At 46.9% G+C, this 25,450-nt stretch overlaps 1 protein-coding gene across 1 annotated transcript in view; it reads right to left on the reverse strand.

The window, feature by feature from the left end:
• ARHGEF17 (Rho guanine nucleotide exchange factor 17) overlaps nucleotides 1-25,450 on the reverse strand; it is a 123,865-nt gene that overhangs the window by 19,929 nt on the left and 78,486 nt on the right. Inside the window, exons 4-11 of the mRNA XM_081327788.1 lie at nucleotides 23,433-23,549; nucleotides 20,312-20,404; nucleotides 12,997-13,173; nucleotides 11,691-11,741; nucleotides 9,120-9,229; nucleotides 7,026-7,115; nucleotides 5,563-5,677; nucleotides 3,048-3,261 (exon numbers count right to left, since the gene is read on the reverse strand). Of these exons, the coding sequence (XP_081183914.1) occupies nucleotides 3,048-3,261; nucleotides 5,563-5,677; nucleotides 7,026-7,115; nucleotides 9,120-9,229; nucleotides 11,691-11,741; nucleotides 12,997-13,173; nucleotides 20,312-20,404; nucleotides 23,433-23,549 (967 nt within the window). The remainder of the gene's footprint in view (nucleotides 1-3,047; nucleotides 3,262-5,562; nucleotides 5,678-7,025; nucleotides 7,116-9,119; nucleotides 9,230-11,690; nucleotides 11,742-12,996; nucleotides 13,174-20,311; nucleotides 20,405-23,432; nucleotides 23,550-25,450) is intronic.

Here is a 25,450-nt window from a genome sequence, read left to right on the forward strand (position 1 = left end):
TGTTCATAGAAAATCAGCATGTCGGGGAGCAGACGGCAGGCTAATTTTCACAGTGAGGGGCTAGCTTTCTACCTGCGGTGTGTGGAGGTAAAAAGGAGCATCGAGTTGGCTATTTAGATTTGAATTCAGATTGAATCCAATCCCTGTTCATAGAAAATCAGCATGTCGGGGAGCAGACGGCAGGCTAATTTTCACAGTGAGGGGCTAGCTTTCTACCTGCGGGGTGCACAGGTAAAAAGGAGCATCGAGTTGGCTATTTAGATTTGAATTCAGATTGAATCCAATCCCCGTTCATAGAAAATCAGCATGTCGGGGAGCAGACGGCAGGCTAATTTTCACAGCGAGGGGCTAGCTTTCTACCTGCGGTGTGTGGAGGTAAAAAGGAGCATCGAGTTGGCTATTTAGATTTGAATTCAGATTGAATCCAATCCCTGTTCATAGAAAATCAGCATGTCGGGGAGCAGACGGCAGGCTAATTTTCACAGTGAGGGGCTAGCTTTCTACCTGCGGGGTGCGCAGGTAAAAAGGAGCATCGAGTTGGCTATTTAGATTTGAATTCAGATTGAATCCAATCCCTGTTCATAGAAAATCAGCATGTCGGGGAGCAGACGGCAGGCTAATTTTCACAGTGAGGGGCTAGCTTTCTACCTGCGGGGTGCGCAGGTAAAAAGGAGCATCGAGTTGGCTATTTAGATTTGAATTCAGATTGAATCCAATCCCTGTTCACAGAAAATCAGCATGTCGGGGAGCAGACGGCAGGCTAATTTTCACAGCGAGGGGCTAGCTTTCTACCTGCGGGGTGCGCAGGTAAAAAGGAGCATCGAGTTGGCTATTTAGATTTGAATTCAGATTGAATCCAATCCCTGTTCATAGAAAATCAGCATGTCGGGGAGCAGACGGCAGGCTAATTTTCACAGTGAGGGGCTAGCTTTCTACCTGCGGGGTGCGCAGGTAAAAAGGAGCATCGAGTTGGCTATTTAGATTTGAATTCAGATTGAATCCAATCCCTGTTCACAGAAAATCAGCATGTCGGGGAGCAGACGGCAGGCTAATTTTCACAGCGAGGGGCTAGCTTTCTACCTGCGGTGTGTGGAGGTAAAAAGGAGCATCGAGTTGGCTATTTAGATTTGAATTCAGATTGAATCCAATCCCTGTTCATAGAAAATCAGCATGTCGGGGAGCAGACGGCAGGCTAATTTTCACAGCGAGGGGCTAGCTTTCTACCTGCGGGGTGCGCAGGTAAAAAGGAGCATCAAGTTGGCTATTTAGATTTGAATTCAGATTGAATCCAATCCCTGTTCATAGAAAATCAGCATGTCGGGGAGCAGACGGCAGGCTAATTTTCACAGTGAGGGGCTAGCTTTCTACCTGCGGGGTGCGCAGGTAAAAAGGAGCATCGAGTTGGCTATTTAGATTTGAATTCAGATTGAATCCAATCCCTGTTCACAGAAAATCAGCATGTCGGGGAGCAGACGGCAGGCTAATTTTCACAGTGAGGGGCTAGCTTTCTACCTGCGGTGTGTGGAGGTAAAAAGGAGCATCGAGTTGGCTATTTAGATTTGAATTCAGATTGAATCCAATCCCTGTTCATAGAAAATCAGCATGTCGGGGAGCAGACAGCAGGCTAATTTTCACAGTGAGGGGCTAGCTTTCTACCTGCGGGGTGTGCAGGTAAAAAGGAGCATCGAGTTGGCTATTTAGATTTGAATTCAGATTGAATCCAATCCCTGTTCACAGAAAATCAGCATGTCGGGGAGCAGACGGCAGGCTAATTTTCACAGCGAGGGGCTAGCTTTCTACCTGCGGGGTGTGGAGGTAAAAAGGAGCATCGAGTTGGCTATTTAGATTTGAATTCAGATTGAATCCAATCCCTGTTCACAGAAAATCAGCATGTCGGGGAGCAGACGGCAGGATAATTTTCACAGTGAGGGGCTAGCTTTCTACCTGCGGGGTGCACAGGTAAAAAGGAGCATCGAGTTGGCTATTTAGATTTGAATTCAGATTGAATCCAATCCCCGTTCACAGAAAATCAGCATGTCGGGGAGCAGACAGCAGGCTAATTTTCACAGTGAGGGGCTAGCTTTCTACCTGCGGGGTACGCAGGTAAGGAAGAGCATCGAGTTGGCTATTTAGATTTGAATTCAGATTGAATCCAATCCCTGTTCATAGAAAATCAGCATGTCGGGGAGCAGACGGCAGGCTAATTTTCACAGTGAGGGGCTAGCTTTCTACCTACGGGGTGTGCAGGTAAGGAAGAGCATCGAGTTGGCTATTTAGATTTGAATTCAGATTGAATCCAATCTCTGTTCACAGAAAATCAGCATGTCGGGGAGCAGACGGCAGGCTAATTTTCACAGTGAGGGGCTAGCTTTCTACCTGCGGGGTGCGCAGGTAAAAAGGAGCATCGAGTTGGCTATTTAGATTTGAATTCACATTGAATCCAATCCCCGTTCATAGAAAATCAGCATGTCGGGGAGCAGACGGCAGGCTAATTTTCACAGTGAGGGGCTAGCTTTCTACCTGTGGTGTGTGGAGGTAAAAAGGAGCATCGAGTTGGCTATTTAGATTTGAATTCAGATTGAATCCAATCCCTGTTCATAGAAAATCAGCATGTCGGGGAGCAGACAGCAGGCTAATTTTCACAGTGAGGGGCTAGCTTTCTACCTGCGGGGTGTGCAGGTAAAAAGGAGCATCGAGTTGGCTATTTAGATTTGAATTCAGATTGAATCCAATCCCTGTTCACAGAAAATCAGCATGTCGGGGAGCAGACGGCAGGCTAATTTTCACAGCGAGGGGCTAGCTTTCTACCTGCGGGGTGTGGAGGTAAAAAGGAGCATCGAGTTGGCTATTTAGATTTGAATTCAGATTGAATCCAATCCCTGTTCACAGAAAATCAGCATGTCGGGGAGCAGACGGCAGGCTAATTTTCACAGCGAGGGGCTAGCTTTCTACCTGCGGGGTGCGCAGGTTAAAAAGGAGCATCGGGTTTGCCCAAGAGAGCGCCGCCGTTCATTCTAAAGGGATTCCCAACCATCCCAAGAGGCTACCTAGCTTCTTCTTCGCGTCCTCGAAGCCTTGTTCAAAACTGTGCCGGGCGTCAGGATTGGGGAATTCGAAAATATGCGAGTCGGTGCTGTCGGACTTGGTGACGGTCAGCTCCATTTTGTTGGGCGGGAAGGAGAGGCTGAACGACACCGACTGCTTCTCCGTCAGTTCCCGGTGGATGGCGGCCATTAAGTCCTTGATGACGTCATCCAGGGTCTGAAGCACAGAGCAGAGATCAGAACGGGGAGCGTGGGAATCTCAAAAGCTTGCGGATAATGTGAGCTTTGCTGGAAAAACCACGACAACAACAACAACAACAAAACCCTAGCTCGGTCACCCTAATTTTTTATTTTCTAGCAGACCCAAAGAATCACAACTGGGCTTGTTGTTAACCTAGAAAACAACGTGACTCACCCAAAAAAGAAGAAAGGCCGGTTGTCGTTACACAGGCAGTCCTCAACGTACGACCACGACTGAGCCCGTTGCTAAGCGAGAAATTTGTTAAGCGGGGTTTTGCCCCGCGTTACGACTTTTCTTGTCGCCTTTGTGGCAAAGGTGGTTTTGTGTTTTTTTTTCCCCCAAGAGGCAACTGGACTTTCTTGTTTTGCTTTGAAGACGTTTCGCTTCTCATCCCAGAAGCTTCTTCGGCTCTGACTGGATGGTGGGGAATGGAAGGATTTATACTCCTTGCAGAAAAACTGGTCATTTGCCTTCTTTTAGAGAGTCGTTGAGGCCACTTGGAGGCTTATCTGTGTCCTCAGGGTCACCGGAGTGGTGCAAATGGGTGGTGTATCTATCTCCAGTCTACAACACAATCCGTTCAGCAGTTCCAAGAAGGCTCCACACACATTTGCATCACTCAGGTGACCCTGAGGATCCTGTTTTAGAGGGTCGTTGAGGCCACTTGGAGGTTTTTCTGTGTCCTCAGGGTCACCCGAGTGGTGCAAATGGGTGGTGTATCTATCTCCAGTCAACAACACAATCCTTTCAGCAATTCCAAGAAGGATCCACACCCTTTTGCACCACTCGGGTGACCCTGAGGACACAGACAAACCTCCCAGTGGCCTCAACGACTCTCTAAAAAGGATGCAAATGACCAGGTTTTTTTTTGCAAGGAGTATAAATCCATTCCCATTCCCCTCCATCCAGTCAGAGCCGAAGAAGCTTCTGGGATGAGAAGCGAAACGTCTTCAAAGCAAAACAAGAAAAGTCCAATTCCCTCCTGAAAAAAAAATAGCACCTTTGGGCCAACCGTGACCTGAAGGACAGAGAAGCTCCGTTGACATCCAAGAAGCTTCTTCGAGCTCTGACTGGATTTCTGCAAGGATTTGTACTCCTTGCAGAAAAAAAAAACACGGGTCATTTGCCTCCTTTGAGAAGGTCGTTGAGGCCCCCTTGGAGGCTCGTCTGTGTCCTCGGGGTCACCCGAGTGGTGCGAATGAGTGACCGACCTCCAGTCCACAACGCAATCCGTTCCGCAGCTCCACGGAGGCTCCACGCCCATTTGCACCATCTGGCAGGCAGCCCTAAGGCTTGCAGCCGTCCATTCAGGGCCCCTCGAAAGTTGCAAGGGCATTGAAAACAGCGACTTCGGGCCGTTTCCCAACAAGCGCAACCACTGCAGCAAGCCCGTGTGCCGCTGATCCAAAGACGGACGCCGGGCAACCGGCACGCACTTACGACGGTTGCAGTGTCCCGGGGGTCGCGTGACCGCCCCACCCCCTCCTCTTGCGACCCTCAGGCAAGGCAGGCCAACGAAGAGGCCCCTTTAACCACCGTGCGACCTAACGTTAAACCACCGCGGCGATTCGCTTTGCCGGCGTGGCGAGACAGAGGTGGCCAAAACGGACCCGCGTTCCCTTGAGAACTGTCCCGCTTAGCCAGAAGGCATTTTGGGCTGCAATCGGAGCCGGGAATTGAGCGGAAGAACAGAGCGGGAAGAAGCTTCTCGCGGGGGAGAAGGGAGACGTCTTCGAGGGGGGGGAAAAGCAAGGGAAGTCCAGTTGCCTCCTGGGGGAAAAAAAGGGGGGGCACCTTTGGGACAAGTTGAGGGCCAGCCCTGGCGATTTCGTTGGAAATGTTTCAGGCGTAATTTATTTTTTTTCGACTGGACGGCTCTCTCGGCTAGCTGCATTACTTTCTTTCTGACGCTGAGCTTGTCGATCAGAAGGTCGGCAGTTTGGCGGGTCGAATCCCGAGTGCCGCGTAACAGAGTGAGCGCCTGTTACTCGTCCCAGCTTCTGCCAACCTAGCAGTTCGAAAGCACGTAAAAATGCAAGTAGAAAAATAGGGACCACTACGGTGGGAAGGTAACAGCGTTCCGTGCGCCTTTGGCGTCTAGTCATGCCGGCCACATGACCACGGAGACGTCCTCGGACAAGCGCTGGCTCTTCGGCTATGAAACGGAGATGAGCACCGGCCCCTAGAGTCGGAAACGACTAGCACGCACGTGCGGGGGAACCTTTACCTTTACCTAAACTCTCCCCGCTCTGATATTCCGGAGGGGAAGATGCTCACCTGGTGGGGGAAATTGAGTGTCTCGGAGAGCTTGCTGACTTGGCCCAGCGTGCTGAGGTCCTCGTCCAGGCGGCAGATGGCCTTCTGGATGCTGTCCCGGTTGCTGGACGGAGAGCTCCCTGCCCGCGCGGAAAGAAAACCCGTTCAAGGCTCGGCGCTCTACGTACCAAATAGCCCGTAAAGACGCCTCTCAGAGAAAAGGGCTGCAATTTCCCGGCTTGCTTCTCTCGCTTCCTAGATTTTGCCTGCATGCTTGACCTGCTCATAGGGGGGAGCGCCTGTGGCCGAGGGCGGAGGTCGGGAGGGCTCAAGGAGTTTGGGCTGTTTTCATGAAGACGTTTCATTGCCAAACTAGGTAACGTCATCAGTGCTAGAGAGTGGATTTGGCAGAGAGGAGGAGGAGGAGGAGGAGGAGGAGGAGGAGGAGGAGGAGGAGGAAGACTGTGAGGTCCTTGGTACTCTGTGAACTTGGTTAAAGGCTTGCAGGTAACACCATCAGTGCTATAGAGTGGATTTTGCAGAGAGAAGGAAGAGGAGGAGGAGGAGGAGGAGGAGGAGGAGGAGGAGGAGGAGGAAGAGGAGGACTGTGAGGTCCTTGGTACTCTCTGAGCTTGGCTAAAGGCTTGCAGGTAACACCATCAGTGCTATAGAGTGGATTTGGCAGAGGGGAGGAGGAGGAGGAGGAGGAGGAAGAGGAGGAGGAGGAGGAGGAGGAGGAAGAGGGGGAGGAGGAGGAGGAGGAGGAAGAGGATTGCTCATCGTGTCAGTTCTGCAGAAAACGTTCCACCAACCTACGTTCGGCACCTGCCCTGCAAGTCGGCCAGCCTGATTTAGAGAAAAGCTTTTCCTGAAAACTCTTTCTAAGGACTGCAGCCTTTTCGGGCTCTATCAGTCCAAGTTCAGCCATCAATCAATCAATCAATCAATCAACCAACCAACCAATCAATCAGAACAGCGTTGGAAGGGACCTTGGAGGTCATCTAGTCCAGCCCCCCCTGCTCAAGCAGGAGACCCTATACCATTTCAGACAAGCGGCTGTCCTGCCTCTTCTTCAAAACCTCCAGTGATGGAGCGCCCACAACTTCTGGGCGGGGGTCCCCCAAGTCATTCCCCCCCGGGCTAATTAACAACGTAACAGAGTCGGAAGGGACCTTGGAGGTCTTCTAGTCCAACCCCCTGCTCCAACGGGAAGCCCTATGCCCGTTTCAAACAGATGGCTGTCCAGGGAAAACCTTCCAATGTTGAAGCGCCCACAACTTCTGGTGGCAAGTAGTTCCGCTGGTTCACTGTCCTCCCCGTTACTTCCAGGTTGCTTCTCTCCTTGGTGAGTTTCCCCCCCCCCGTTGCCTTCTTCTCCTGCTTTGGAGAATAGGGGGGAAACCTCCCCCCCCCTGGCTTCTTTGGGGCAGCCCCTCAAATACTGGGAGGCTGCAATCTCGTCACTCTTCTCACGACGTCGTCACAAACCTTTCACAATCTCTACCTCCTCCAGGGGCATTTTCCAAAGCAGTTTGTATTTGCTGGCAGTGTCGATCACGCTGGCCGCTGTGTAGCTGGAAAACACACACACACACACCCCGGGAAAGAAAAACGGAGACTGAGAACTTGCAATATCAAAGTTGACGGTTGTATGGGGAGACTTTTTTTTTAAAAAAAAAAAATTAAAATAATAATCCATTACAGGGTAATCCTTGAATTACCGCCATTTGTTTAGCCACCGTTTCAAAGTTTACAACGGCGTTGGGGGAAAAAAAGAGACTTAGGACCCCGTTCTGTTGCGGCATGCCCCGTGGTCACGTGATCGAAACTCAAGAGGCTTGGCAACTGGCAGGGGCGTGTATCAGTTGCACTGCCCAGGGTCACCGGATCACCAATTTGTAGTCTGCCAGGACGCTGCCAACGAGCAAAGTCAAGGGGTGAAGCCAGATTCCCTTAACGACGGCAGGAGTCGCTTAACGACCGTGCCGACTGACTTAATAATGCTGGGGGAAAAAAGGTTGTAAAATCGAGGTGCAGGTCACTTAAAACAACTGCCTCGCTTAGCAACGGAAATTTCTGGGCTGGGTTGTGGTGGTAAGCTGACGACTGCGTAGAAGGCAGGGGTCTTCAAACCTGGCAACTTTAAGACTTGTGGACTTCAAGTCCCAGAATTCCTCAGCCAGCCTGGCTGAGGAATTCTGGGAGTTGAAGTCCACAAGTCTTAAAGTTGCCAAGTTTGAAGACCCCTGGTATAAGGAAAAGGTTCCCTCTAGTCACCCTTGACCCTACAGCAGGGGTCTTCAAACTTGGCCCTTTTAGGACTTGTGGACTTCAACTCCCAGAATTCCTCAGCCAGGCACGCTGGCTGATGAATTCTGGAAGCTGAAGTCCACAAGTCCTAAAAGAGCCATGTTTGAAGACCCCTGCCCTGGTGCCTTCTCTAAAAAATTTAAGAGTTGTCTAATACCTGTAAAACGTAATTGCACGAAACAGCTTGCCTGCATACAGAGGCAGGGTACAAGTCTGTGAGAAAGCAGCATCAACAGTGTTAGAGCAGCATTTCTCAAAATCAGTAACTTGAAGCTGTTGGGACTTCAACTCCCAGAATCCCCCAGCTAGCATGCTAGCTGGAGAATTCTGGGAGTTGAAGTCCACCCATGTCAGCTGGGAAGTTCTGTCAGTCGAGGTCTACTACCCCCTGTTGATGGATGAATTCCGGAAATTGCAGTCCATATAGGCTGGTTAGGGAATTCTGGGAGCTGAAGTCGACTCAGACTAACGGAGGAATTCTGGGAGCTGAAGTCAATTCAGACTAACGGAGGAATTCTGGGAGCTGAAGTCAACTCAGACTAATGGAGGAATTCGGGGAGCTGAAGTCGACTCAGACTAACGGAGGAATTCTGGGAGCTGAAGTCGACTCAGACTAACGGAGGAATTCTGGGAGCTGAAGTCCACTCAGACTAACGGAGGAATTCTGGGAGCTGAAGTCGACTCAGACTAACGGAGGAATTCTGGGAGCTGAAGTCGACTCAGACTAACGGGGGAATTCTGGGAGCTGAAGTCGACTCAGACTAACGGAGGAATTCTGGGAGCTGAAGTCAATTCAGACTAACGGAGGAATTCTGGGAGCTGAAGTCAACTCAGACTAATTGAGGAATTCGGGGAGCTGAAGTCGACTCAGACTAACAGAGGAATTCTGGGAGCTGAAGTCCACTCAGACTAACGGAGGAATTCTGGGAGCTGAAGTCAACTCAGACTAATGGAGGAATTCGGGGAGCTGAAGTCGACTCAGACTAACAGAGGAATTCTGGGAGCTGAAGTCCACTCAGACTAACGGAGGAATTCTGGGAGCTGAAGTCCACTCAGACTAACGGAGGAATTCTGGGACCTGAAGTCCACTCAGACTAACGGAGGAATTCTGGGAGCTGAAGTTGCTGGGGAACTAAAATCCACCCATCCTAACGTTGCTGAGATGGAGAAACACTGTTCTGGAGAGTGTGTTTTTACGTGCACTTCTGCCCTCTTGACCTGGCCCCGGATTCTAACTCCTCCCGAGAGTTGTGAGGTTGCATACTTACAGACTCATGGAACTCCGTCGCAGAGAGCCTGACTTGCGTTTCAGCGTAGTGCACACCAGCAAGTCAGTGAAGAGGAACAGCGACCGATCCTTCTTCCCACCCACCGGCTTCTGTAAAGAGATCCGGGAAGAGTCACGGGGAAACAACGCGGGCGTGGTGGCATGCCAGGGTGCAAGCTTTGGGACCCCACAGGGCCCTCTTGATCTGGCTGGATAGAAGGGCACGGTTACACATCAGAGTGGCTCTCCTTAATTTAGCATCTAGTCAAGCATCGGCTTAGTGATGGTTCGAAGTTGCAAGGGCACTGAAAAAAAGGTGGCTTATGACTCTTTTTCACACTTACGACCACTGCAGCATCCCCATGATCAAAGACGGTATAGGTTCTCCTGCTTGAGCAGGGGGCTGGACTAGAAGACCTCCAAGGTCCCTTCCAGCTCTATTCTGTTCTGTTCTGTTGTTCTGTTCCATTCTGTAACTCTATTCTACTCTACTCTGTAATTCTACTCTATTCTATTCTATTCTATTCTGTATTTCTATTCTATTCTATTCTATTATTCTATTCTATTCTATTCTATTCTATTCTATTCTATTCTATTCTATTCTATTCTATTCTATTCTATTCTATTCTATTCTATTCTATTCTATTCCATTCTGTATTTCTATTCTATTCTATTCTATTCCATTCCATTCCATTCCATATTTCTATTCTATTCTATTCTATTCTATTCTATTCTATTCTATTCTATTCTATTCTATTCTATTCTATTCTATTCTATTCTATTCTATTCCATTCTATTCCATATTTTCTATTCTATTCTATTCTATTCTACTATTTCATATTTTCTATTCTATTCCATTCCATTCCATTCCATTTTTAATTCTCTTCTGCTCTATTCTATATTCTATTCTATTCTATTCTATTCTATTCTATTCTATTCTATTCTATTCTATTCTATTCTATTCTATTCTATTCTATTCTATTCTATTCTATTCTATTCCATTCCATATTTTCTATTCTATTCTATTCTATTCTATTCTATTCTATTCTATTCTATTCTATTCTATTCTATTCTATTCTATTCTATTCTATTCTATTCTATTCTATTCCATTCCATTCCATTCCATATTTCTATTCTATTCTATTCTATTCTATTCTATTCTATTCTATTCTATTCTATTCTATTCTATTCTATTCTATTCTATTCTATTCTATTCTAATTTTAATTCTAATTCTACTCTACTCCACTCCTATTCCATTCTGTTCCATTCCTATTTTCTTTTCTTTTCCTTTCTGTTCCGTTCCATTCATTCCATTCCATTCCATATTTTCATTCTATTCTATTCTTCTTGGCATGCATCATCATCATTACTACTACTACTACTACTACTACTACTACTATTACTATTAATGAAGGTTGCAGTGTCCCCAGGGTCATATGATGCCCTTTTGTGAACTTCCAACCAACAACGTCAATGGGGAAGCCAGATTCATTTAACGACTGCAGGGTCTCACTTAACAACTGCAGCAAGAAAGGTCATAAAATGGGGAAGAACTCATTTTAACAACCATCTTGCTTAGCAGCTGAAATTTCAGACTTAATTGTTAAGGACTATCTGTATTCCCCGGCACCAGTCATGCTACTTTCCCCTTATTTGATGTACGTATGTATGCATGCATCTATCTATCTATCTATTTATCTATCTATCTATCATCTATCTATCTATCTATCTATCTATCTATCTATCTATCTATCTATCAATCTATCAATCATCTATCTATCTATCCGTCCGTCCATCCATCCATCCATCCATCCATCCATCCATCCATCCATCCATCCATCCATCCATCCATCCATCCATCCATCCATCTATCTATCTATCTATCTATCTATCTATCTATCTATCTATCTATCTATCTATCTATCTATCTATCTATCTATCTATCTATCTATCTATCTATTAAAAAAACTAAACCTGGCTGGGGGTTTGGGGGAAAGCAGAGTTTGGAGGTCATCTAGTCCAACCCCCTGCTCAAGCTGGAGTCCTTATACCATTCTGGACAAATGGCTGTCCAATCTCTTCTTAAAAACTTCCAGTGATGGAGCGCCCACAACTTCTGGTGGCAAGCTGTTCCACTGGTTAATTGTCCTCACTGTTAGGAACTTTCTCCTTAGTTCCGGGTTGCTTCTCTCCTCGGTGAGTTTCCATCCATGGCTTCTTCTCCTGCCTTCAGGTGCTTTGGAGAATAGCTTGACTCCCTCTTCTTTGGGGCAGCCCCTGAGAAACTGGAACCCTGCTCTCATGTCCCCCGTCGTCCTTCTCTTCATTAAACTAGACACACCCAATTCCAGCAACCGTTCCTTGTATGTTTCAGCCTCCGGACCCCTGATCATCTTCGTTGTTCTTCTCTGCACTCTTTCCAGAGTCTCAACATCTTTTTTTATAATATGCTGACCAAAACTGGATACAGCATTCCAAGTGTGGTTTTACTAATGCTTTATGAGATGCTCCTGTTTCTGGTGTATGTCAAAGCTCTACAAGATATGGACGTTTTGAACAAGGAGTACTCACCACTTCCACCACCATCTCCTGCCGTAAGAACCTCCGAAGTGGAGCCTGGAGCTGTCGAGATGAGAGATCAGATCATCAGGACTCTAGAACAGGGGTAGGCAACCCTGGCTCTTTTATGACTTGTGGACTTCAATTCCCAGAATTCCTCAGCCAGCATGGGGGAACTATGGCCCCCTTCATGACTCGTGGACTTCAACTCCCAGAATTCCTCAGCCAGCATGGGGGAACTATGGCTCCTTCATGACTTGTGGACTTCAACTCCCAGAATTCCTCAGCCAGCATGGGGGAACTATGGCCCCCTTGATGACTCGTGGACTTCAACTCCCAGAATTCCTCAGCCAGCATCACTGGCTCAGGAATTCTGGGAGTTGAAGTCCATGAGTCCTAAAAGAGCCAAGGTTGCCTAGCCCTGCTCTAGAACCTTCAACAGCATCTATAATAATTCCAAAGTCTAATAAAGGAGAATATTTGTAATTCTGGGTTGAACTGTGAGGTCCTTGATGCTCTCTGAGCTTGGCTGTTTTCTTGCAGACGTTTCTTTACCCAACCAGGTAACATCATAATTGCTAGAAGGGATGAGGTTTCTATTGATAAGCAAGTAGCTCGCTTCAGAAAGCAAATTCCTCTCCCTTCTAGGCCTGATGGTGTTCCCTAGTTGGGTCATGAAACGTCTGCAACAAAACAACCCAGCTCAGAGAGCACCAAGGACCCCACAGTCCTTCCTTCCTTCCTTCCTTCCTTCCTTCCTTCCTTCCTTCCTTCCTCCCTCCCTCCTCCTCCTCCTCTCCACAAAGTCCCCTCCCTTCTAGCACTGATGATGTTCCCTGGTTGGGTCATGAAACGTCTGAAAGAAAAAAACTAAAGACTAAAAAGTCCCAAGGACCCCACGGCCCTCCTCTTCCTCCTCTCTTCCTCCTTCTCTGCAAAACTCCACTCCCTTCTAGCACGGATGATGTTCCCTAGTTGGGTCATGAAACGTCTGCAAGAAAACCACCCAGCTCAGAGAAGCACCCAGGACCCCAGTTATTGTTATCTCCTCCTCCTCCTCCTCCTCCTCCTCCTCCTCCTCCTCCTCCTCTTCCTCCTCTCCACAATCCACCCTCCCTTCTAGCACTGATGATGTTTTCTAGTTGGCTCATGAAACGTCTCCAAGAAAACCACCCAGCTCAGAGAAGCACTCAGGACCCCACTTTTTTTTGTTGTTTTTGGAGATCCACCAAGATAGAAACGTGGTGTAGCTAACCTAAATTAGCTGCGATTAATTTGTGGAGGGGACTCTGCCCCGTCTGAGAACTTCAGGACTTACATCTTCCATGCCTTCAATGTGGGATTCGATCTCCTGCACTATCCGAGCGTTCCGCTCCACCTCCTCCGCGCTCTTCATCCCTTTGTTGATCTTCTCCGCGACCTGCTTGATGCTCGTCTGCGCTTCTATCAAGAACGGGTGGTCCGGATGCTCCTCTGACGTATGTTTGAGAAGGTCCTGAGGGAGAAGAGAGTAGCTCTGGTGAGAGCAGAAGACAACCCAGATGGGGAAGGTGGGGGAGAGGTTTCAACTCAGGAGCTGTTTGCTGTCAGCATGGAGGACAAACCAGAGATGAGAAAATAAGCCTGGTGTTCTTCAACGTTGTCACCGAGGACTTGGATGAGGAGACAGATCAGGGGTCTTCAAACTTGGTCCTTTTATGACTTGTGGACTTCAACTCCCAGAATTCCCCAGTCAGCATGGATGGGCTTCACCTAAAATTCCTGTCAGCATGGATGGACTTCAACTCCCAGAATTCCCCAGCCATCCAGAAACAATACCCTAAGCCCAGGGGTCTTCAAACCTGGCCCTTTTGTGATTTGTGGACTTCAACTCCCAGAATTCCTCAGCCAGCGTGCCTGGCTGAGGAATTCTGGGAGTTGAAGTCCACAAGTCATAAAAGGGCCAGGTTTGAAGACCCCTGGGATAGATGAATAGAATAATAACTTTATTGACAATTTGGATGTACACTAATCGGCACAGATTAAAATGAAATTTCATTGCATACAGTTCTCAAAGGGTCTCCACATCCGATATACACTACTACATAAGTATGACAAAAATAAATAAATAAGTACAGAATTATGCATAAGGTAAAGGTAAAGGTTCCCCCGCATATGCGTGCTAGTCGTTTCCGACTCTAGGGGCCGGTGCTCATCTCCGTTTAGAAGCCGAAGAGCCAGCGCTTGTCCGAGGACGTCTCCGTGGTCATGTGGCCGGCATGACTAGACGCCAAAGGCGCACGGAACGCTGTTACCTTCCCGCCGTAGTGGTCCCTATTTTTCTACTTGCATTTTTATGTGCTTTCGAATTGCTAGGTTGGCAGAAGCTGGGACGAGTAACAGGCGCTCACTCTGCTACGCGGCACTCAGGATTCGACCCGCCAAACTGCCGACCTTCTGATTGGCAAGCTCAGCGTCCTAACCCACTGAGCCACCGCGTCCCTAGAATTATGCATACACCCACATAAATTATAGATGGGGAACTCATCAGGGTGCCACCGGTCAGAGAATGCCGTCTGGTGGCCCCCAGGGGGAGGGCCTTCTCTGTGGGTGCGCCGGATTTGTGGAACCGCTTACCGGTTGAGCTCCGGATGGCGCCCGACCTTCGCTCCTTCCGACGTGATCTAAAGACCTACTTGTTTGAGCAAGCCGGCCTGGTCTGATGGGTTTGGGTTTTATTATTGCTTTTAACGTATTGTAACTTATTGTTGTATTGTATTGGGCATTATGTTTAATCTTTTCTTAATTTTTGTATTTTTGTATTTTAGTATTCTTTGGGGCAGCCCCCGAGATATTGGAAGACTGCTATCCTGTCACCCCTCATCCTTCTATTCATTAAGCTAGACATACCCAGTTCTTCATAATGTTGTAGCCTCCAGTCCCCTGATCATCTTCGTTGCTCTTCTCTGCACTCTTTCCAGAGTCCCAACATCTTTTTTACATCGTGGGGACTAAAACTATATGCAGTATTCCAAGTGTGGCCTTATCAAGGCCTTGTAAAGTGGTATTAACCCTTCACATGATCTTGATTCTATCCCTCTGTTAATGCAACTTAGGATTGTGTTGGCTTTTTTGGCATCAGAGTGTGCTGGCATTAGGCAACAGCCTAAGCCGAGGAAATCAAAGAGAAATCAACTTCTGGAGGCAAGTCATTCCACTGGTTTTCACTGCCAGGAAATTCCTCCTTAATTCCAGGCTGCTTCTCTCCTTGATTAGTTTCCATCCGTTGCTGCTTGCCTTGGCTTCAGGGACTTTGGAGAAGAGCTTGACTCCTTCTTCTTTGGGGCCGACCCTCAAATATTGGAAGACCGCTATCACGTTGCCCCTGGTCCTTCTTTTTTTTTTTTTTTTTACTAAACCAGACATACCCACACCGTTTAACTCGCATCTCCTGCGAAGCTCAGAGGGCCCACATGTGTTGTTGGTCCAGCAGAGCAGCCTCTGGGAAGCCGGAAAAAGCACCAGACAAAAAAAAGAAAAGAGGCGGGGGGGGGGGGCTTCTCTGCCCCAATATAACCAACTCCTGGCTGATTCATCCCGCTCGGAGCTCATCAATTGGTCCGGAGAATTGGCCAGCTGCAAGGATCCTGTTTGGACAATGGAGTGCCAGCTTGCCGAGCATCAATCTTGCAACGCTCTCTACATGGGGCTGCCCTTGAGGACCACTCGGAGGCTTCAGCTGGTGCAGAATGCGGCCGCGCGACTTGTGATGGGGGTTTCCCGATACTCCCATGTAACACCTCTACTCCGCGAGCTGCATTGGCACCCGGTTGCCCTCCGGGTGAGATTCAAGGTGCTGGTGATGACCTATAAAGCCCTAAATGGCATGGGTCCGAATTACCTTAGGGAACACCTGCTGCCGGCATCAAGCTCCCTTCGTCCAGTGCGCTCCCACAGGGAGGGTCTTCTCAGGGTGCCACCGGTAAGAGACTGCCGGCGGACGACACCCAGGGATAGGGCCTTCTCAGTGGGTGCGCCTGCCCTGTGGAACCAGCTGCCCATGGAGCTTAGGACTGCCCCCCACCTCCGTTCGTTCCGCCGGGACCTGAAGACATGGCTATTCGAGCTCTCTGGACCAGGCTGAGAATTTTAATTTTAATTTTAACTGGGGTTTTATTTGTTCAGGGACGGATATAATTTTTTTTTAATCTGTTTTTAACTTTTGTATTTTTTGTTTTAACCACCCTGTAAACCGCCCTGAGTCCTTCGGGGAAAGGGCAGTATATAAATATAATAAAATAAAATAAATAAAAAAATAAATCTTCACCGGGCTGAAATCGGAAGGGTGATTCTGGGTGGGCTCATTTATTTATAAAGGGGCAGTGAAGTGCCAGGAAGGGATGGATTTGTGTATGTCAAAGCCCCCCCCCCCCGCCGTGCCGCCTAGTGTAAACGGAGGTGTTGCCAACAACCTCTCTGCCTTTTGTCACATTGCGGCAGTGTTCTTTCTCCTAAACCTCTTTGCCTGGCGGTATATTTCTTCCCCGGCAGGCTGTTTTCTCTCGCCGAACACTTCCTGGAGCTTCGTGCTTCCTTTTTTTCTGCGCCAAGAGGATCTGAGCTTGCAGCTGCCCGCTGGGGGGAACGTCGCGCATTGCTTCAAGCGTTAGGAATCCGGCGAATGTTGACATTTGCTAGAGAGGCTGAAGCTTTTTTTTTTTAAAAGGGCTCCGAAAGAACGATTTCCAATAAAAAAAAAATAAAATAAAATGTGGAAGCATTAAATGTTTCTCGGAACAGGCAAAGGTCGCCGAGCCCCACATCCTGTTTCTAAAAGAAGAACAAGAGTTGGAAGGGACCTGGGAGGTCATCTAGTCCAACCCGCTGCTCAGGCAGGAAACCGTAGACCATTTCAAGATTCTTCCTGCAAATTCCTCCTCCTCCACCACCACCGTCATCAACATTTTATTCCAACTTCACAAATATACACCTACACACAAACACACCGACTCACATCTAATGGTTAAGGCACCAGGCAGGAACAAGGAGAGGGCGAGTTCAAGTCCCGCCTTGGGCATGAAAGCCAGTTGGGTGACTTTGGGCCAGTCACCAGGAGACAGAGAGTTCTAGTCCCAAATTAGGGATGAAAGCAGGTTGGGTGACTTTGGGTCAGTCACCAGGAGACAGAGAGTTCTAGTCCCGCCTTGGGCATGAAAGCCAGCTGGGTGACTTTGGGCCAATCACCAGGAGACAGAGAGTTCTAGTCCCGCCTTAGGCATGAAAGCCAGTTTGGTGACTTTGGGCCAATCACCAGGAGACAGAGAGTTCTAGTCCCGCCTTGGGCATGAAAGCCAGTTGGGTGACTTTGGGTCAGTCACCAGGAGACAGTGAGTTCTAGTTCTGTCTTAGCCATGAAAGCTGGCTGGGTGATTTTGGGCCAATCACCAAGAGACAGTAAGCTCTAGTCCCGCCTCAGGCATGAAAGCCAGTTGGGTGACTTTGGGCCAAGCACCAGGAGACGGAGAGTTCTAGTCCCGCCTCAGGCATGAAAGCCAGTTGGGTGACTTTGGGCCAATCACCAGGAGACAGAAAGTTCTAGTCCCGCCTTGGGCATGAAAGCCAGTTGGGTGACTTTGGGTCAGTCACCAGGAGACAGTGAGTTCTAGTTCTGTCTTAGCCATGAAAGCTGGCTGGGTGATTTTGGGCCAATCACCAAGAGACAGTAAGCTCTAGTCCCGCCTCAGGCATGAAAGCCAGTTGGGTGACTTTGGGCCAAGCACCAGGAGACGGAGAGTTCTAGTCCCGCCTCAGGCATGAAAGCCAGTTGGGTGACTTTGGGCCAATCACCAGGAGACAGAAAGTTCTAGTCCCGCCTTGGGCATGAAAGCCAGTTGGGTGACTTTGGGTCAGTCACCAGGAGACAGTGAGTTCTAGTTCTGTCTTAGCCATGAAAGCTGGCTGGGTGATTTTGGGCCAATCACCAAGAGACAGTAAGCTCTAGTCCCGCCTCAGGCATGAAAGCCAGTTGGGTGACTTTGGGCCAATCACCAGGAGATGGAGAGTTCTAGTCCCGCCTTAGCCATGACAGCTGGCTGGGTGGCTTTGGACCAATCATAATGAGACGATGAGTTCTAGTCCCGCCTTAGGCACGAAAACTGGCTTTTTTCAGTGCTGCTGTAAGTCCAAATGACCATTCAAAGTTACAATGGTATTGAAAAAAGGGACTTATGACTGTTTTTCACACGTACAATTGTTGCAGCCTCCCCACGGTCACGTGATCAAACTTTGGACGCTTGGCAACTGGCATGTACTTGTGACAGTTGCAACGTCCGGAGGTCGTCTGATCTCCTTTTGTGGCCTACTGACAAGCAGGAAGCCAGATTCACTTAACGACCGCATAAGTCACCTAACAACTGCAGTGACTCTCCTAACAACCCTGGCGAAAAGGTCATAAAATGGGCTGTGACTCACTTAACGACCATTTCGCTTAGCAATGGAAACGTTGGGCTCAATTGGGAATGTAAGTCAAGGACAGCGAGAACAATCAAACAATGGAACAGAAGTTGCCTTCAGAAATTGTGGGAGCTTCATCAGTGGAAGCTTTCAAGAAGAGACTGGACAGCCATCTGTCAGAAATGGTGTAGGGACTCCTGCTTGGGTGTGGGGTTGGACTAGATGACCTGCAAGGTCCCTTCCAACTCTATTCTGTTCTACTCTATTCTATTCTATATTTTTATTCTATTCTATTCTTCAATTCTAATTTCTATTCTATTCTATTCTATTCTTCAGTTTAATTTCTATTCTATTCTTCAATTCTAATTTCTATTCTATTCTATCCTTCAGTTCTAATTTCTATTCTATTCTTCAATTCTAATTTCTATTCTATTCTATTCTTCAATTCTAATTTCTATTCTATTCTATTCTGTATTCTATTCTATTCTTCAATTCTAATTTCTATTCTATTCTATTCTTCAATTCTAATTTTTATTCTATTCTAATTCTAATTCTAATTCTAATTCTAATTCTAATTCTAATTCTAATTCTAATTCTAATTCTAATTCTAATTCTAATTCTAATTCTAATTCTAATTCTAATTCTAATTCTAATTCTAATTCTAATTCTAATTCTAATTCTAATCTGTTTAGACTACCTATATTTCGCATCTCCCGGGATGATAGCCAGATATGGTTTCCTTCAAATGTATGGATCGGGGCCATTTTTTTAAAAAAAGATTTCTTTTTCTCCTGAAGATTGGAAGTCTCAGCCATCCAGAACGAGTAATCATCCTTTCTCCAAAGGGTTCCAAACTGGGGCTTTGAGAAGGCATGTCAGATATTCAAGGAATTCAGCCAGGAAGGGAAAACTGACCATCCACACCCCCCAAAAATTAAAGAGCAAAAGAACAGCACCTCCACAGAAAACGCAGGGAGAAAATTTCCCATGGAAAACATCCAGGACTCACTGGCTTCCTTTGCTCTCTGAGTTTACGCAAGAAATCTGCCTTGGGGAATTGTTAGGGGGCAAAGAGAAAAGAAAAACGGATTTTCTTTTCCAGCAGCCAATGATTGTGGAGCATTCGGTAAAAGACGGTTTGAAAAAACAGAGAAGAGAAGGACGAGGGGGGACATGATAGCAGCGTTCCAGTATCTCAGGGGCTGCCCCAAAGAAGAGGGAGTCAAGCTATTCTCCAAAGCACCTGAAGGCAGGACAAGAAGCAACGGATGGAAACTAGTCAAGGAGAGAAGCAAACTTAGAAATAGGGAGAAACTTCCTGACAATTAGAACAATTAACCAGTGGAACAACCTGCCTCCAGAAGTGGTGAATGCTCCAACACTGGAAGTTTTTAAGAAGAGACTGAACAGCCATTTGCCTGAAATGGTATAGGAGTTCCTGCCTGTGCAGGGGGTTGGACTAGATGACCTCCAAGGTCCCTTCCAACTTCTTCTTCTTCTTCTTCTTCTTCTTCTTCTTCTTCTTCTTCTTCTTCTTCTTCTTCTTCTTCTTCTTCTTCTTCTTCTTCTTCTTCTTCTTCTTCTTCTTCTTCTTCTTCTTCTTCTTCTTATTATTATTATTATTATTATTATTATTATTATTATTATTATTATTATTATTATTATTATTATTATTATTATTATTATTATTACTACAAAGTGAAGCAAGGAAGCCCAGGATTAAGCAGGATGAATAAGAGCCTTGAAAATAAGGGCTGATATTAGGAGCTGAAAAATAATGTTACAGGTAGTCCTCGATCTAAGTCCTCAATCATTCACTTAGTGACGGTTGGAAGCTGTAACAGCACTGCAAAATGTGACTGACGACCGTTTTTCACCCTTACGACCGTCGCAGCACACACCACCACCCCTCGATCACGTGATCCAAATTCAGACGCTCCGCAACTGGCTCGTATTTATGACGGTCGCAGTGTTCCTGGGGGTGGGGGAGGGTCACGTGATCCCCTTTTGCGACCTTCTGATGAGCAAAGTCAAGGGGGGGGGGAAGCCGGATTTTGGCCTCCCTTGTCGCTCGTATGTTGAGGACTACATGCATATACTTCCGAGGTCAGTCAGGTAAAAAAAAAACCGCTGCGTTTTCCGGAGCGCTTCAATTGTGGCTCCTTTTTGAGCCAAATAAACAGCCATGCTGGAATACTCACTTTGACCAGAAGTTCGTAGCGTGGAATCCGCTGCACCGGTTTGATCATCAGATCGGAAAGCGCCTGTTTCTCTTTGTTTTCCCTCATGTTTTGCTACAGTGGACAAGGAAGAATAAAAAAGAGAGACTTAAATATCCCCAATTAAAGATCCGGGGTGACATGTTTAATCTAGTAGTTAAGGCACCAACTGGAAACCAGGAGGCAGAGAATTCTAGCACCACGTTAGGCATGAAGTCTGGGTGACTTTGGGCCAATCGCCAGGAGATGGCGAGTTCTAGTCCATCTTAGACATGAAATCCGGGTGATTTCAGGCCAATCACTAGGAGACAGCGAGTTCCAGTCCTAAGCTGGGTAACTTTGGGCCAATCACTAGGAGATAGAGAGTTCTAGTCCCACCTTAGGTCTGAAATCTGGGTGACTCTGGGCCAATCATTAGGAGATGGTGAGTTCTAGTCCATCTTAGGCATGAAATCTGGGTGACTTCGGGCCAATCACCAGGAGACGGTGAGTTCTAGTCCTGCCTTAGGCATGAAATCTGGGTGACTTTGGGCCAATCACCAGATGACGGTCAGTTTTAGCCCCACCTTAGGCATGAAAGCCAGCTGGGTGACGCTGATGATGACGTTACCTAGTTGGGTAATGAATTCTCTGCCAGAAATATACAAGCTCAGCGACCACAAAGGCCTCCTCAGTCAATATGGCCAAAAAATATGGCCAAAAAAGCCAACACAGTGCTAGGCTGCATTAACAGAGGGATAGAATCAAGATCGCGTGAAGTACTAATACCACTTTACAATGCCTTGGTAAGGCCACACCTGAAATACTGCATCCAGTTTTGGTCACCACGATGTAAAAAAGATGTCGAGACTCTAGAAAGGGTACAGAGAAGAGCAACCAAGATGATTAGGGGACTGGAGGCTAAAACATATAGGGAACGGTTGCTGGAATTGGGAATGTGTAGTTTAATGAAGAGAAGGGTGAGGGGTTACATGATAGCAGTGTTCCAATATCTCAGGGGCTGCCCCAAAGAAGAGGGAGTCAAGCTATTCTTCAAAGCGCCCGAAGGCAGGACAAGAAGCAACGGATGGAAACTAGTCAAGGAGAGAAGCAGCCTAGAACTAAGGAGAAACTTCCTGACAGTGAGGACAATCAACCAGTGGAACCACCTGCTTCCAGAAGCAGGACCTGAAGACCTGGCTCTTTGAGCTTTCCGGCCAGGACTGAGAACTTTTAATTTTTAACCTATTGCAATTGGGTTTTTAATTAGAGTTAAGGGTTTTAGATTTTAATTAAGGACAATTTGATTTATTTTAATTTGTTATTAACTTTTGTATTGTTCTATTGTTTTAATTGCCTTGTGAACCGCCCTGGGGCCTACGGGAGAAGGGCGGTATATAAGTTTAAATAATAAAATAATAATAAAATAAATTTTGGCCACTGCTGTAGTTACTGACGGCGATCCAAGAAGCTTCGAGCAGCCAGGTGGATCCTTTTGAAAAAGCAGAACATCAGAAGCAGAGAATGAATGAATGAATGAATGAATGAATGAATGAATGAATGAATGCATACACACAACAGAGAGAGAGGCACAGATTGGCAAAAGAAAAAGGAACAGACAAAAGAAGAGGAACAAAAGAACAAAAGCAGAGACATTAAGCTGACTTTGGAAACATTTCACCTGGAACAGTTTTGCAACCAGAGTGTCAGCTGCCACCTCACGCTTGGCTTGTGCTTGTGCTCCCCGAGATGCTGCTTCAAGGTCAGGCGGCTGGGAGAAGGCGGCAGCTGCATAGCAATCCAGGCTTGAACTGACAGATGTTCTGAAAACATCCCGCTTGAACCCAACTGCTTAGGAGGGGGAATCGGGGCGACGGGAGGCCGTCAAGGGAGGGAAAAGTTGAACTCAGGGATTCGGGCACGCAAATCTCAGTTCTGGCTGCGCTTGAGTGCAATACATTTGCCTCCAGAGGTGGTGAATGCTCCAACACTGGAGGTTTTTAAGAAGAGACTGGACAGCCATTTGCCTGAAATGGTATAAGGTTTCCTGCCTGAGCAGGGGGTTGGACTAGATGACCTCCAAGGTCCCTTCCAGCTTATATTATTATTATTATTATTATTATTATTATTATTATTATTATTATTATTATTATTATTATTACTACTACTACTACTACTACTACTACTACTACTATTTCCAATAAAACTATACCCTTGTTTTTCCTTAGAGGCTGAAACAGTGTCGGGTGTGACAGAGATGTAAAAAAGATGTTGAGACTCTGGAAAGAGGGCAGAGAAGAGCAACAAAGAGGATTTAGGGGGCTGGAGGCTGAAACATATAAGGAACGGCTGCTGGAATTGGGGATGTCTAGTTTAACGAAGAGAAGGACGAGGGGGGACAGGATAGCAGTCTTCCAATCTCTCAGGGGCTGCCCCAAAGAAGAGGGAGTCAAGCTATTCTCCAAAGCCCCTGAAGGCAGGACAAGAAGCAACGGATGGAAACTAATCAAGGAGAGAAGCAACCTGGAACTAAGGAGAAACTTCCTGACAGTTAGAACAATTAGCCAGTGGAACCACCTGCCTCCAGAAGCGGTGACTGCTCCAACACTGGAAGTTTTTAAGAGTTTGGAGAGCCATTTGTCTGATGTGGAACAGGGTTTCCTGCCACAGCAGGGGGTTGGACTAGATGACCTCCAAGGTCCCTTCCAACTTTATTACTACTACTACTACTACTACTACTACTACTACTATTATTATTGTTATTATTATTATTATTGTTGTTGTTGTTGTTGTTGTTGTTGTTGTTATTATTATTATTATTATTATTATTATTATTATTATTAGTTATTTAATATGTTCCTGTTATGGTGGTCAACATATTTCAAGATAGTGGCAAGGAAAGAGATTGCATTTGTAATGAAGAGGAAAAAGGCCCAGCCGATCCAGCCACAAAATCTCCACCAATCCCCTAGTGGCTTTCTTGGAATCCCATGAGATCCCAATCAGTGAGGCAAGAACTAGTTGTCTGAAAATTAATCTGATCCTTTCTTAGAAGGCTTTTCTCTTCAACCTTTAGTCTGTTTTGCAAAAAAAGATCAGGGCGGATGGTAGGACCCCCCCTTACCGCCAGAAATTTCATAAACGCCGGCCGGGCTTCCTTGGCGATCCTGATGGCATCTTTGGCGTTGAGGAAGTTATCGATGTAGGCAGAATAAATATTCACCAAGATGTCTTTGGAAAACTAAAGGAAAAGAAGAGCAAAATTGAATTAACAAATGCGCAAACGAGGAATGTTTGATCCAAAAAGGATCAAGAGTTAATTGCTGGGGTGATTCGGGACAAGGAAAGAAGCCATGATAAATTTTCTACAAGTTAAATACTAATTTAAATAGATTGTTAAGAGAGGGTTTTCAAATTTTAATTTCGCTGTTGTTCTACCTGTTAACTGTTATGACATTAGTACAGCAGCCAGATGACATAACCTTCAAATAGAGTTAATGTCAGAGCGTGCAGAGTCTTATTGTGCGAGATAAACCAGGAGTAAACAGTGATCCATAGTAAATGGTGGTTTATCTTACACTATCTACAATATCATACACCAGGAACAATATACATACACTTGCTAATACAGCAGGAGAACACATCAGCGGAGCCTTCCCTTTCATACAAAGGCTCTTAAAGAGACTCAGACCCTGCTGAGTCATTCCCATCATTACATCTTAAATCTTACATTACATAAACTGGTTAGCTGTTAAATCATTACCTTGACAGTTAGAAGTTTAAAAATTTTACACTTCTTAGCAAGGGCTGGGAAACTAATATTGTTGTAATATATTTGTCGGTATTCAACCAGGGGCCATAACAGATGTACAGGAAGTCCTCGAATTACAACAGTTCATTTAGTGACCATTCAAAATTACAACAGCACTGGAAAAAGTGAGTTAGGGCCGTTTTTCACATGACCGTTGCAACTTCCTCATGGTCACGTGATCAAAATTAGATGCTTGGCTACCTGACTCGTATTTATGACGGTCGCAGTGTCCAGGGATCGTGTGATCCCCTTTTGTGATCTTCTGACAAGCAAAGTCAACTCCCAGAATTCCTGAGCCAGCATGGGGGAACTATGGCCCCTTCATGACACGTTGACTTCAACTCCCAGAATTCCTGAGCCAGCATGGGGGAACTTTGGCCCCCTCATGACTCGTGGACTTCAACTCCCAGAATTCCTGAGCCAGCATGGGGGAAACTTTGGCCCCTTCATGACTCGTGGACTTCAACTCCCAGAATTCCTGAGCCAGCATGGGGGAACTTTGGCCCCCTCATGACTCGTGGACTTCAACTCCCAGAATTCCTGAGCCAGCATGGGGGAAACTTTGGCCCCTTCATGACTTGTGGACTTCAACTCCCAGAATTCCTGAGCCAGCATGGGGGAAACTTTGGCCCCTTCATGACTCGTGGACTTCAACTCCCAGAATTCCTGAGCCAGCATGGGGGAACTATGGCCCCTTCATGACTCGTGGACTTCAACTCCCAGAATTCCTGAGCCAGCATGGGGGAAACTTTGGCCTCTTCATGACTCGTGGACTTCAACTCCCAGAATTCCTGAGCCAGCATGGGGGGAACTTTGGCCCCTTCATGACTCGTGGACTTCAACTCCCAGAATTCCTGAGCCAGCATGGGGGAACTATGGCCCCTTCATGACTCGTGGACTTCAACTCCCAGAATTCCTGAGCCAGTCATGCTGAGGGAAAAGGGAGAGCTTTCCAAGCTAACCCATGCTGGCTCAGGAATTCTGGGAGTTAAAGTCCACAAGTCACGAAGGGGACATAGTTCCCCCCCCCATGCTGGTTGAGGAATTCTGGGAGTTGAAGTCCACAAGTCATGAAGGGGTCACGGTTGCCTACCCCTGGCCTAGGCCTACTCGGAGAGAAGAACCCACGAGAATTGTTAGGAGCCATGCCAAGCTGAACAAGAAAGACAATTTTGCAACGTACCAGAAACCTCCCACGTCAACTGCCAGCTGGCATATTTGACGCACCAGGTGGCCCGTAAGTGGGAGAACATTTTTCCCAAGGGACTGCTAGAATCAGATTTGGAGTTAACCAATGATGTGATGCTTCTGAGTCAACATCTGTTGCCTCC

Source organism: Vipera berus (genome assembly GCF_964194415.1).
Source record: "Vipera berus genome assembly, chromosome: 4".
Lineage (NCBI taxonomy): Eukaryota > Metazoa > Chordata > Lepidosauria > Squamata > Viperidae > Vipera > Vipera berus.